We start from the raw sequence: 12815 nt of genomic DNA on the forward strand, positions 1-12815 counted from the left end.
TCTGGTAATGTGAGGTGTCTGTTGGATATCACCTGGGATTCTCACATATCCACAATTACAAAAACACACACTCACTCACACTCTCTCTTCTATGTTTTGAAGGCACATTAAAAAATGTGGATTAGTTTGAAAAATAGTGTGTTTTAAGTACCTCTAACAAACAATCCGCTCTCCTGTTTCTTTCCATTGCCCCTTAAGCCACCTCATGTCCTGCTGTTCATATAATGTGTTTTAACAAGATGTCCCAGTGTGTCTGTTGGGAAATCTGAAGTCCCCTCCCCCCAATCATACTGACCAAGCTGCACCCCTTCCACAGATAAGTGCAATTGAAACAAACACAAAGTGACTGCTCAGCATGAATGCAAAGAATACCTGTACTAAGAACAGTTTAATAAATACATTGTATTTATTTTATTAAATTTCAAAGATGTGGATTCAAACCTGTGAAATTCAGATGACGCACTGAACACTGCAGGTGGTGCATGAACCCACAGAGCTCGCTTTGAGACACTGAATCCAGTAGCAACTGGGCTGTCTATCATTTGGTGCAGTGTTTGGTTTCAAATAGGACTTGGCGAAATTTAAGTTACTCTGGCATAATTCATGAAATTTTGGCATTACACTGGTTCACAAAAAAACAAAAATTACTTCTTTACATCACCATCCACAATAATTATTTACAGTGCAGCGCGCCATTCGCAGTTAAAGTTGACCGCAAACTCACTCGAACAACAGAACACAAGCATCTGTTCTTAGCGGTGCTTTTGTGAAATGTGCCCTTGTTCCAAAATTTGATGAGTAAATACAGTGAGAAATGATGCATTGGCATTTTGTGTAATTATGGGTGATTTCATGTCATTTTGCCAAAATTTTGCATAATTAAATTACGTGAACTTTGCAGGCCTCTAGGTTTCAAGGCCTGAACAGTTACTATGAAAATAAAGGTACAGCTCTAAAAATTTCTTTATTGTTGATCCTGAGCGAATGAAAGATGTTGTAACATGCTTACAGTTATATACATTCTGGCTTACATTTATATGCAAACATTATTTTCATTTAGAATTTAACCAGAGTATATCGTAGGTCATTCCAATATTAATAGGGCAATATTTAACCTTGTTAAGTGTTAAAATAGCTAAGTGTGTGCTTTTAATTTTGAGTTTTAGTGCAGGTTTGACAGGGTAGTTGTCTGCTTGACACTGTGTTACCAATTCAAACAAATATACATAGAGCTGGCTTTGTATTGTAATTGCATTTATATAGCATTTACAACCACTGATGAGGCACCAAAGTGTTTTTTTGGCGAGTAGCATGCTTCTTCGGAACCCATAAAGGATTAGTGGTGAATTAGTATAGTGAAATATAAAAATAATTTGAGTGGTGACATGTTAGTCAGTTATTTGGATTGAGAAGGATGGTGGAGGGATAGAAGAGGGAAAAGGTTTGCATTTATATAGCACTTTTTACCCCTGATGAGGTGTTGAAGCACTTTTACAGTGAGTGGCATGCTACTCTGGAACCCATAAAGGATTAGTGGTGAATTAGTATAGCAAAATATGAAAGTAATTTGAGTGGTGGATATGTTAGTCAGTTAGTTGGATTGAGAAGGATAGTGGAGGTATAGAAGAGGGAAAAGGTTTGCATTTATATAGCGCTTGCTACCCCTGATGACGGGTTGAAGCGCTTTTTCAGCAAGTAGCATGCTACTCTGGAACCCATAAAGGATTAGTGATGCATTAGTATAGTGAAATACGAGAGTAATTTGAGCGGTGGGTATGTTAGTCTGTTATTTGGCTCGCACTCAGGAGTATTACTGTTGTACCTCGTGCTATTAGCAGTTTTGGTGTTTCTTTCTATTTCCTATGCAGGGCTTGTATTACAATCCATAAGGGACTATTTACATCTCAAAAGCTCTCTGAATCATGGCATGTTAAAGGATTTCGCACATACGTGTATTTCATACAGTAAGCAGGCATTTTTTGTTTTTTCTTCACTTCAGTGGCTTTTATGAATTGGTTTAGTCATTGCTCGACATGAAAGCCAGATCTACTGGCTTTGCCGATGCTTTCTTTTTTTAAAAGTGTCGTATCTTGAGATATTGCTATAGAATTTGCCAATCAATGATCTTTCATCTAGCCCTTGAGTGAGTGAATGGGCTTGAACAAAGCGCTGTCTTGTGGAGGCCAAGTGTCCAATGTGATGTGGCAGCATCGATCCCTTTTTGAAAAGAGCACTGTTTGCTGAAGAAATGTCAGAGTGGCCACACATCAGGGCTGCTGCTAACACACAATCAATGCAGTGTATTGATCACAGAGTTGTCACGATAAACACATGGGATAAGGGAGCTGCCTCAGTTAAATCATGTCAGTGAAGCAACACACACTGGTATGTTAAGCAACACCTGAGTGAAAGTCAACACTCAGCTGTTCTGGGCTCTGGGTAGTTGGAAAACAGGAATATCACACATCACTTAGGGCCTGATTTAGTGTTAGGCATAAGTGTTACTCTTTCACAATCGTGACGGATATCCAGTCCACCGTATTACAAGTGCACTATATCTAAGGCTCCCTGTTTTCCAATTTTACAGATTTTCACAGATAAATACAGACAGAAAACAATGTGTTTTCTGTCTGCATTGATTTTTAAAAGTGGATAAATACAGAAAATTGTGCTGCTTTTAAGTGACTTTCCGTGCTGTCTTTCATGAATTATAGCCCAACTGCTGAGCAGATTGAAAGCATGGGAAATTAAAAAATAGGATGACATTTCTTTAAATAACAACATGTTGATATACATGTGTGGAATAATGCTAGCATTTACCAGTGGATGTATTGTTATGTAATATTTGGCAGCTTTAATAGCTAAAACATGACAGATATCAAAGTATGAGTGTGCATCTATCAGTTAAATAAATATGAAAATGTACAGTTTTACGACTTCATTTAAGCGCAAAACACAAAATAAATATGGATAAATACAGATAAAATTACCGAAAAATAAATATGGATAAATACAGACGGAAATGTTAAAAAAATAAATACCATAAAACCGGAAGCCCTAATATATATCCAACGGCACTTGTAATAAGGTGGACAGGATATCCATCTAAGTCTTTACGGACTCTAAAGGAGGCCTATAATTCCCTCAATAACACTTAGGCTGTTATTTCACGTAATATAGGTTCCAAATTGTGCACCCGGTAAATTCCAAAAGAGCGCGGGTCATATCTTGGAGGAGAGAAATTTTCACACCATTACAAGTTTGATTCCTGGAATACAGGGTATCTGTCTAATTCTGCATGATTTCCCCATTCTCTATGTGTGCAAATCCAACATTTGAACTATGTGCTTGCATGATTTGTGCTAGGTTTTTACAAGCCAAACATTGAGTAAGCAAACACCTGATGGGGCACAAATTGTACCCGATTTGGAGTCCCCACTTTGGTGATCATAGGAGTTTACACTCGAATTGGGATTTGTACCAAATATGGAAGGAGGATTATAAAGGTATGTATGGTTTGTTTTCATTATTTGCCTTCTCACGCCTTGTAATGAAACGGATAAACTGATTGATGAGCACATTTCTTCCTATAAAGAGGATTTTTGGGAGAGTCAATGGCTGCATCTCTTGCCTTCTCGAGGGAGAGGCTAGTTAGCCCAGATTCATAAGTAGAGGTAACATCTCGCTGTGCTACTAAAAGCATAACTAAAAGCATAACAACAATGCAAATCACGGTCTTGGTCTGGCCCTCTCTGTAGTAAAGTTTACTACAGAGAGGACCAGACTAACTACTACTAACACTACTAGTAAAATTGACTTGTTCATCAGTTGCACTGTGTTTTATTTTCCTTTGTCCCAACAGAGCATTACCAGATGAGTGTGCTGGAATCGGCCCCCATCACTTCCTTAGTGGGCCGAATTCTCGCCAAAGACCTCGATGAAGGCGTAAATGCGGAAATGAAGTACAGCATCGTCGACGGAGATGGGCGGGACTTCTTTGACATCAGTACGGATCCGAATTCCCAAGCTGCCGTCATCACGGTCGGAAAGGTAGCCATTTCCTTTGTTTCCAAAATTAATCTAGCCCTCGTTATACTATCCTATCCTACCATTCAGAGCGGTGCATTGACAAAGACTGCCGAGGTGGCCATTTTATGGGCATCGAGTTTTGATTGGCAGGGACATGCTATATTTAATTGTGTTTTATGTAATACAATGCCTATGTATCCACCAAGGTTACATTCAGAGTAGCATGTCTGATTTCAGCCTGCAGAATGGAGTGGCTGAGAGGAGGTTTCTTTTGATTAATACAATTAATGAATATTTTATCATCCTCTCCTTAACATCCAACTGCGCCTCTTATTTCTTTAAACATGGTTTGATGCTTAATTGCACGACAGCCCAAAACCATGTAATTAATATTTGCTTTTGCTCTGTGTACACTTTTCACCCCGGTGCTGCATAAACAGCTATAAAGTAAGAGTTAGATCATTTGTAAACCAATAAATCCATGCTTTTTCTTAATTGTCGCCGGAAGATCCATAAATGCTAATTAGTCTCGAAGTGGCAGTCTTAAAAACGCCATCTGGGAAACGGTTTGCTCATTCTGTATTGTGCTGCTCAGGGCTGAAGCGAAGTCTTCAGAATGTCACTTGAGGGGTAACTGGTACCCTTTCACCATAGCTCTCGAGACATATTCCGCAGATCATTTCATGCATGCTAGAGGTCACATCAGGGCCGGACTGGCTGTAGCGGGCATAGGGCGTTTCCCCAGGAGGCTGGAAGGGTGTGAGTTTTGGAGCAGTGGGTGCTGGTTTTGTTACTGTGGGCTGTTTTTGCAGCAGTGCTGCAATATCGCCCCCCATAAGAAAAAGTAGCAGAGCTGGAGGCCGGTTTAGTTAAGCAGCAGTGCTTCACACTTGCACCCTCGCCCAACCCCCGTCCCCTCCCCGGGGCCAGTCCGATAAATTTGGCTGGGCTGCTTTGTGTTCTCAGTCTGGCCCTGGCTCACATCTCACAGCTCACACTGACAGAAAGACGTGCTGTCACCCCTTTGCTTTACTAAGTGTCCATATGAATAAAACACAAACATATCGCAAGCAGCATGTTTTCATCCTCTGTTGTAGTTGTTAGACTAAGGACCTCATCGTTGGTGTTACACAAAATGATGGGGCCCTCCTGCATCATGTGATGAGGGGCCCAGAGGTATCTCGTATCCCATAGATAGTCAATGGTCACTGACTGAATGGTCCCCCTGAGGTGTTGGGGGTCCCTTGAAGGGTTAGGGCCACCCTGCACCGCAGGGTCTGCAAAATTCAGAATTAGACCCCTGGCTCTCATTATTCATCGCATTTGAGGATAGAGATACCACACCCGTGAATACAATTTTGGTAGGGTGCTGTATTTACTGGGTTAAGTATTATTGCATCATTCCACATTCGGTACCTCGCAATGGGAGATAACATGGTAATGCTGCGAGTTTTCCCCCGTTTTGGGATGTGCAAATCCGAATGTTGCATTTTTCCTACACTAATTCATTGAGGGAAACAGCAGGGCGTGGTTATTATTGAACATTTTGCAATCCTAATTTATGCCTAAACTCCAGAAGCAGTATTTCTGGCCCTGTTGAAGGGTGTCCTCCATATCTTTTAAGAATCACACATTGGCCACCATCAGTCAGAGATGGGAAAATATATGAACGTTTGCTCTTCTATACAAGATGGATGCCAAAAGCAGGTTTAATCATTAGACCGTCACATTAGTAGACACAGACAATTACCTGATGCAACTTGCATCTTATGTGCGTCTCTATATGACTGAATAATGACAGACACTGCTAAACATTCAATCACAGGCAAGCCAGTAGTACCTTCATTGGGTGGAAGGGTCAGACACTCGGATTTTTTTTGCCACAGACATGTACAACTCCAGGCTTCAGTGATGGCACATGGCTCATATTCTCATGCTGTTCATCATAATTATTCATAAGATAACAGTGATTCTAAACATATGCAGGTATAGCTGATGAACACATATTTTAGTTTTGCAGCATCAATCTGTTACAGTTTCACTTGCTTTGCATTCTACTATCATGTAGTGGTTGGCCTCAAGTTTTATCTAAAGACTCCTTCCATGATGCTGCCCAATACACCACAAAACCAATATGGCTCCATCGATTTGTTTTTACGCATTATGGCAGGACTGGAATTCATGCCGCAACAATGGTACTTACTCCAAATCAGAGGTGGATTTTCTAGCGCTGGGATTTCACTGTAGACAATGTCAAAATCCAAAATAATGTGATGTTAAGGCAGAGATCTTCAAACTCTGTAGTGAACCCTCTAGACGGGGGCTGAACGGACCGCAAGGGGGGCCACCAGGCTCAGGCCAAGAAACAGAAATAACGCTGAAAATGGTGCAGTGTTTTTAGTTAAAGAAAAGGAAGGAAGTAATGGACCATCTAGAATGTCATTTGTCATCCATGTCCTTGCTGGGAGTAGGTATCAAAGTGGGGTGTCTCCATATAGCCCTTAAAGTCAATCCACCCCATGTCCGATAAAGGCACATACTGTGGATACTTTTACACTTTTAAGCAGCCCAGTCTACAAATGGCATGTTGCCTAACAGGCAGTAGGTCTCATGCAGGCATTGATTTGTTTTTGGGCATATTTGCAATGCTTTTCTTGTGATGATTGTATTTGTGTAGAAACAATTTGCTGAGAAACAATTTCAGAAATTGTCCTGACTTGTGAAACAAGTTTGGAGAGACTCACACCTTCTTAGTTTCCATAACTGTTCTCAGCCCTACACAACTCAACTGGCCAGCCTATGGAAGATTCATGATTAATGCAGTGTTTGAAGATAAAACGTAAAGCCTGATGAGCCAAGCGTGAAACACGTGACATAATTTGTAATTATTTTATTTTTGCAATTTTATATAGTGCGGACATGGCCCGAAGGCATCAGAGCACTTTACAACAGTAGCATGATACAAGGGTACAGCAATCGTAAGCTGCGGCCAGGACAAATGCAGCCATTGGACAAGGGATGCACAGGGTTCAAGCATCAGTTAGGATAGTGGAGACACACAGTAAATGTATTTTGTCTCCTGGATAGAGAACTTGGGTATAGTTGAGGGTGAATTAACCCAGGTGTCCATCAAACAGGAGGAGCTTATGGTCCTTTTTGAAGGCGGCTATGCAGGTTATTAGGCAAAGGGGTGGAGGTAAGGAGTTCCAGATTCTTGTAGCACTACCAGAGAATGACTGGCTCATGTACCATTCTCAACTGAAGGTGGGTAATTCCAGGAGCAGGGATTGGGCATTTCTGGAGCCCTATTTGCTCCAGAGAATTTCAGTTTCTCACTTAGATATGAGAATGAAGAGGAGTGCGGTGCTCTGTGGGAAATGCAGGCTGTTTTGAATTGGGCCCGAGCTTCAATGGAAAGCCAAGGAAATATGGTCATATTCCTTGAGACCTAACACAAAGCACGCTGCTGTATGTAGTGTTGCTCTCAGTGGACCTAGATGAACTTTGGGAATGACAGAGAGAAGGGCAATTATGTAATCTAGTCCGGAGAGGACGAGAGACTGCAACACACTTTTAAGGGAGATCAATTATCTGATGCCCCATAGCTGCTTGAGTTGGTGTCATGCACTTTGGCCATGGCTGTGATGCGGCTGTGGAGGTTTAGATACTTGTCATGGGTGATACCAAGGGATCTAGCACTCTAGACAATGGTAAGGCAGCCATCCAGGGCAGGGAAGTTGGGCATCCATACCTGTACTAGTGTCTTTGCTTTCAGAGGTGAGATCCAAAGAAATTCTGTTTTAGCTGGGTTGAGTTTTAGAAGATAGTTAGACATTCAGTTTTGAATCTTTAGGAGCGTGATTGAAAGGAGTGCAAGGTCTTCAGGGGAAAACATTTTCATGTATATTTGAGTGTTGTCAGTGTAGAGGTGGACGAGAATCCCAGCATTTCTGAGAATGACACATAGTAGTTCTAGATACAGGTTAAAGAGGGTTGGGGAGAAGATTGAGCCTTGAGGGACCCTTTGATTAACATTGACTGCTCTCAAGAACGAGCTGCCCATTTTCACAATTTGGGAGCGGTTGGTTAGGTAAGAGGAGAATCACGCGAGGACTGTGCCTCCACAGCCCATGCTTTGTTCAAGAGTGTGAAGGAGGTCCAGATGTTTGACAGTGTCGAATGCAGATGATGGCGGCCTCCATGGTGGGGAAGAAAAAATAGAGTTCTCCAATGAACAGCATCAGGAATCAACATCTGAGGGATTTCTGAAGAATCCAGATAGTGCTTTTTGCTTCCAAATGAAATCTAACAAATAGGAAAATTAAATTATATTGCAAAAGTAAGATGACCACGCTGAAGGTTATCATGTCTAACAAAGACATTGTAGAGGAGCATATCATTTCCCACGGTTCTCCTGGGGGGTTTGTAGCCACGGTATCTATCAAAGTCTGGCTCAGCCACAGAGGTCCAGAAGGGATGCAGAAATTTCTTACCCCCAGCTGAAAAATCAGTTAATGTAAGAATATGATTTGTATATTAATCAAACATCAGTCCTGATTTTAGATGTTTAATTTATTTTTTCAGTCGTTTTTGTCATAAAATGACCTTTGGTTTCATTGAAAAATATTTCTACGCTACATATTCCTAACAATCAGGATTGCGTTAGAGAATGAATGGCGCTAGCCATTAATCCAAAATCCCATGTTTGCTTCAGGCTTTGTGGTGTGTAAATAGGTTGCCATACAACCATTGTATTTTGTTCAGATGAAATGATCGACACTTTCAGGAGAATAGTATCTTTGTCCAGACCCTCACATTCACAGATGGTGGGAAAGTGAACAAATTGATAGGTACACTAAGAGCACAAGTAGTAGTTTTGTTACTACAATCTGACAGTGGAACAAAAAGAAACTAAGAAAGGAAATGCCTTTGGGAGATTCCTCTTTGCAAATGGCTATTACGACTGATGTCTTCCCCAGAGGCTGACGAGGTCAAAAACAAAAAAACATCACACAATGAATTAGGGCACTTAAGAGAAGAAGCTACTTGTAAATGTCTGGAAGCCCGAGACAAGTCGAGGATGCAGAACAAGAAAGTTTTCTTTAGAAGAGGAAGTATTGTCATATCACAAACTCACGAACAACACAGCTCAGTCATACCAGTTGAAGGTACAGGCCCAATTATTTTGATGATATGTCCTGCACAGGAGCATGGTTCTGTTAGCTGCACATATCATGGTCGTTAGAATTTGGGTTCCTGTATGACTGCGATACAAACTCTAGTAAAGCAATAACCACAATTCTAGTCAGGGTAAGTCACAAACACACCCTAAATTAAACTTCGCTCACCCTCTGGTAGTGTGGCACAGAGCAGGCAGGCTTAACTTAAGAGGCAATGTATTTGTGCAACACTTCAAACGGTAAAACAGTGAAACACCACACAAAAAGATTCAACACCAGGTTAGTAAAATACTTCCTAATTTCATAAATAAAACAGGAACAAAGTGACAAAAATCCAATAACTAGAACTCGTGATTTTGATTTTTGAATTATTGAGTGAAAATAGCGCCACATATAACTAAATGCCAACAAGGAATATCTGGTCGCACTGGACCAGGAAAGTCAAAAGTTCAGACTGACTGCGATAGAGCGCGGGCCAGCGACAGGAACCAGGCCTGGACAGCTGAGCATAATCCGGGTTGCGTCGACATCAAGACTCCTGTAGAAGAGAAGGATACATGATGCAGCTGAAGCGATGTGTCGATGTAGAAGCGATGCACCAGTGTCCATCCTCGTGGCAGCAATGAGCTGGTCCTGATCTGTGCAGCAGCAATGCGTTGGCTCCGATCAGCACAGAGGCTCACTGCAGAATTCTTGTCGTTGTCATTGAGACTGCCATCGATGTAGATGTGAACACCTCAAGCCAGGGAGTGCGTAGCGCAGTGTTGGTTCTGAAGGCAATGATTCAGGTCGATCAACGCAGCAGAGGCAATGAGCCGGTTCTGGTTACGCAAGAAGGGTGATGTGCTGGTTCATATTCCATGCAACGGCGCTGATGCACCAGTTTGAGAGAGGATGAATGGTTGTGGCTGATACAAGCACCGTAGGCCCACTTCCAAGGGTCCAGGACTGGGCTGGCACCACTTGGCAGGGCAGATTCATAGATGGCAGAATCCAGGTGCAGAAGCAGGATAGTTGGAAGTCTTTGATGATCCTGAGACTTCAGATAAGGAGGCCAGACAAGTAGTCCTTGGAGTCACTCTGGTTTCTGGGGGTCAATTTATCCAGGTCCAGTCCTTCCCACACAGGCCAGGAGGTCAGCAGATCAGCACAGCAAAAGTGCAGTTCCTTCAGAGCAGCAGTCCAGTAAAGTGGCATTCCTTTCAGCAGCAAAGCAGTCCTTCTTCTTGGCAGAGTATTCACAGGTCCAGAACTGTACTGAAGTAGTGGAGTCTGAGGTCTATTCCTTATAACCAGTGGTGCCTATGAAGTGAGGGAGACTTCAAAGAAGAGTCTTTGAAGAGCACTGAGGGCCTCCCTACCTGCCCTGTTCCCAGACTCACTACAGGGGTGTATGCAGCCCTTTGTGTGTGGACAGGACACAGCCTGTTTAGGTGTAAGTGTGAGGCTGTGCCCAGCTCCTTCCCTCCCATCCTTCCAGGATGGCCCATCAAGTCTCACATAGGCTCCCATTGTGTGTGGCTGTCTAGAGGGAATACACAAAGCTCAGGTGTCGGACATGCAATTAGAGACAGGCAACAGGCATACAGGGCTAAAAGCCAGACAAAATAAGCTTCAGTAGAGATGCAAAAAGGTGTCAGCCAATAGAGCCCTCCTAAGAAGTATTCCAACCAGGGTCATGTAGTGTGAAAACAAAGATGAGGTCTGTACCTCAAAGTGTCCTAAAGCAGAAGTGTCAGCTGTCTCTAACTATGTTACAACATAAGCAATTGCTGAATTAAGGCACCTCCCACAGTACTACTAGTATTTTTCCATTATTCCAGCATCCTCCAGCTTCTATTCTCCACCCACATGTTCACACGTTGGGGTATTTCATACGTCCTTGGTGCCATCTCCTTCACCCACGAGAACTGGTCCCCATCTGTTATCGCATTTCGTTTTCTCAGGGCTCTCCATTTACTAGGAACAATAACTCTGTCTCTCAACTAATGAAGCCTTGTCCACCTGCAGTGGGAACGGGAAACATCGTTAACATCGCAGTCAGTACACCGCGATGCTGTTACATCGCGGTCGTTACAACGAACGCGATGTAACCACGCGATGCCATTACAACGCAAGTCTTTACATCGACTTGCGCTAGATGGCGTGCTAACATTACAAATAGTGTAGTTTACTATCCCAACACCTTCCCTACTGTTAAGTGGACTGGAGTTGGAATAGTAAATTACGCTTTTCTAATGCTAGCACGCCATCTAGCGCAAGTCGATGTAAAGACTTGCGTTGTAATGGCATAGCGTAGTAACATCGCAGTCGTTGTAACGATTGCGATGTAACTGCACGCGTTGTAATGACTCGCGTTGTTACGTCATACATCCAGTGGGAACACAAGAGAAACGTGCAAAATTTCCCTGTGCAAGCAAATGCGAATTCAAACGATAGCTGAAAAATACTTTGAAAATGAATTTCAGGCCTACAGTTAGGCTAAATTAACAATGCACAGCTTACATTATGTGCCCTCTTTTACATGCCGATAAGCCATACTTGCAGCATATACTTCAACAGTTATAAATGGCAAGTCTTAAAATATTAGTGTCACAAGTGTAATATTAAACAAATCACCAAACATATGTAATTTGTTATTCCTTAACACAATATTAATGCACACTTTTGTCAGTTACATCTCTAAAGTACACACAAAATTTGCATTAATCATGAGGCTTATTTTAACATCTTGGGCTCCTCTTTCTTCTTTTTCATGTATTTGTCACACAGAATATATTGTGCAGACTAACTGTGATTATACAGCACTCCTACTGTTAATTCAAAAATGGGTCCCAAACTATTCTCCAGTTGCTGTAAGAAGATGCACCCATTTCTCTAGATGGGGAGTTGGAATATTGGTATCCTGTGAGTGAAAATTATTCTTTGCGGCTCAGCAGTCCTTTCACCTTTAGCGGGCATAGTAAATCCTTTAGTTCTACTAGACAGCATTCAATAATCGACAGGCCACCCGTATGTATGTCCTCCGGAGGTAGTTCATCCTCTTTTGGGTCATCTTGTCCTGAATTCCTCAACCAGGGGGCTTTGACTTATGGGATGGAGTAGGTAAGAGGATGATGTATCTGGGTTTTACTATGCACTATTTTGGGGGAGTCTCTTTAGTCAGATAACAACATATTCCTCCTGGCCATTTCTGATAACAAAGGAAGAGAATAGGTTGATTTCAATGAGCACTTCTGCAAACATATTATTGAGTGTGGATGGCAATCCAATGGTGGATCAAGCTCCCACACCATCCTGAGAATCTACAGCTTTATTTAGTCTTCTCTGAAAAAAGTTACCAATGGTTTTATTTTAAATAGGTTCTAAGGCCCATGCAGCTTTTTACAGGTGGCTTAGCATAACCTTACATTTGCCATTGTTTTAGGAAGTAAATGGTTTTCTACATTGAATGTCCTATGTGGAGTATATGTAAGAGAGGCATGCATCACGTTTGCACCATGCAACGTAGTACATGCATGACACAAACCTCTAAATCAGATTTTTGAAGCCTCGCAAAGCCACTTTGCGCGGCTCCAAAAATCTGGAGTAACGCAATGCAGCGCA

General features: G+C 42.0%; 1 protein-coding gene across 3 annotated transcripts in view; it reads left to right on the forward strand.

Annotated features, from left to right (window-relative positions):
- CDH20 (cadherin 20) overlaps window positions 1–12815 on the forward strand; it is a 1519872-nt gene that overhangs the window by 1465571 nt on the left and 41486 nt on the right. For all 3 annotated transcript variants that reach the window (XM_085606877.1, XM_085606876.1, XM_085606878.1), the window contains one exon: window positions 3863–4050. In XM_085606877.1, coding sequence (XP_085463003.1) covers window positions 3863–4050 — 188 coding nt within the window. The remainder of the gene's footprint in view (window positions 1–3862; window positions 4051–12815) is intronic.

The sequence above is a fragment of the Triturus cristatus genome, chromosome 5_2 (assembly GCF_964204655.1).
Source record: "Triturus cristatus chromosome 5_2, aTriCri1.1, whole genome shotgun sequence".
Taxonomy (NCBI): domain Eukaryota; kingdom Metazoa; phylum Chordata; class Amphibia; order Caudata; family Salamandridae; genus Triturus; species Triturus cristatus.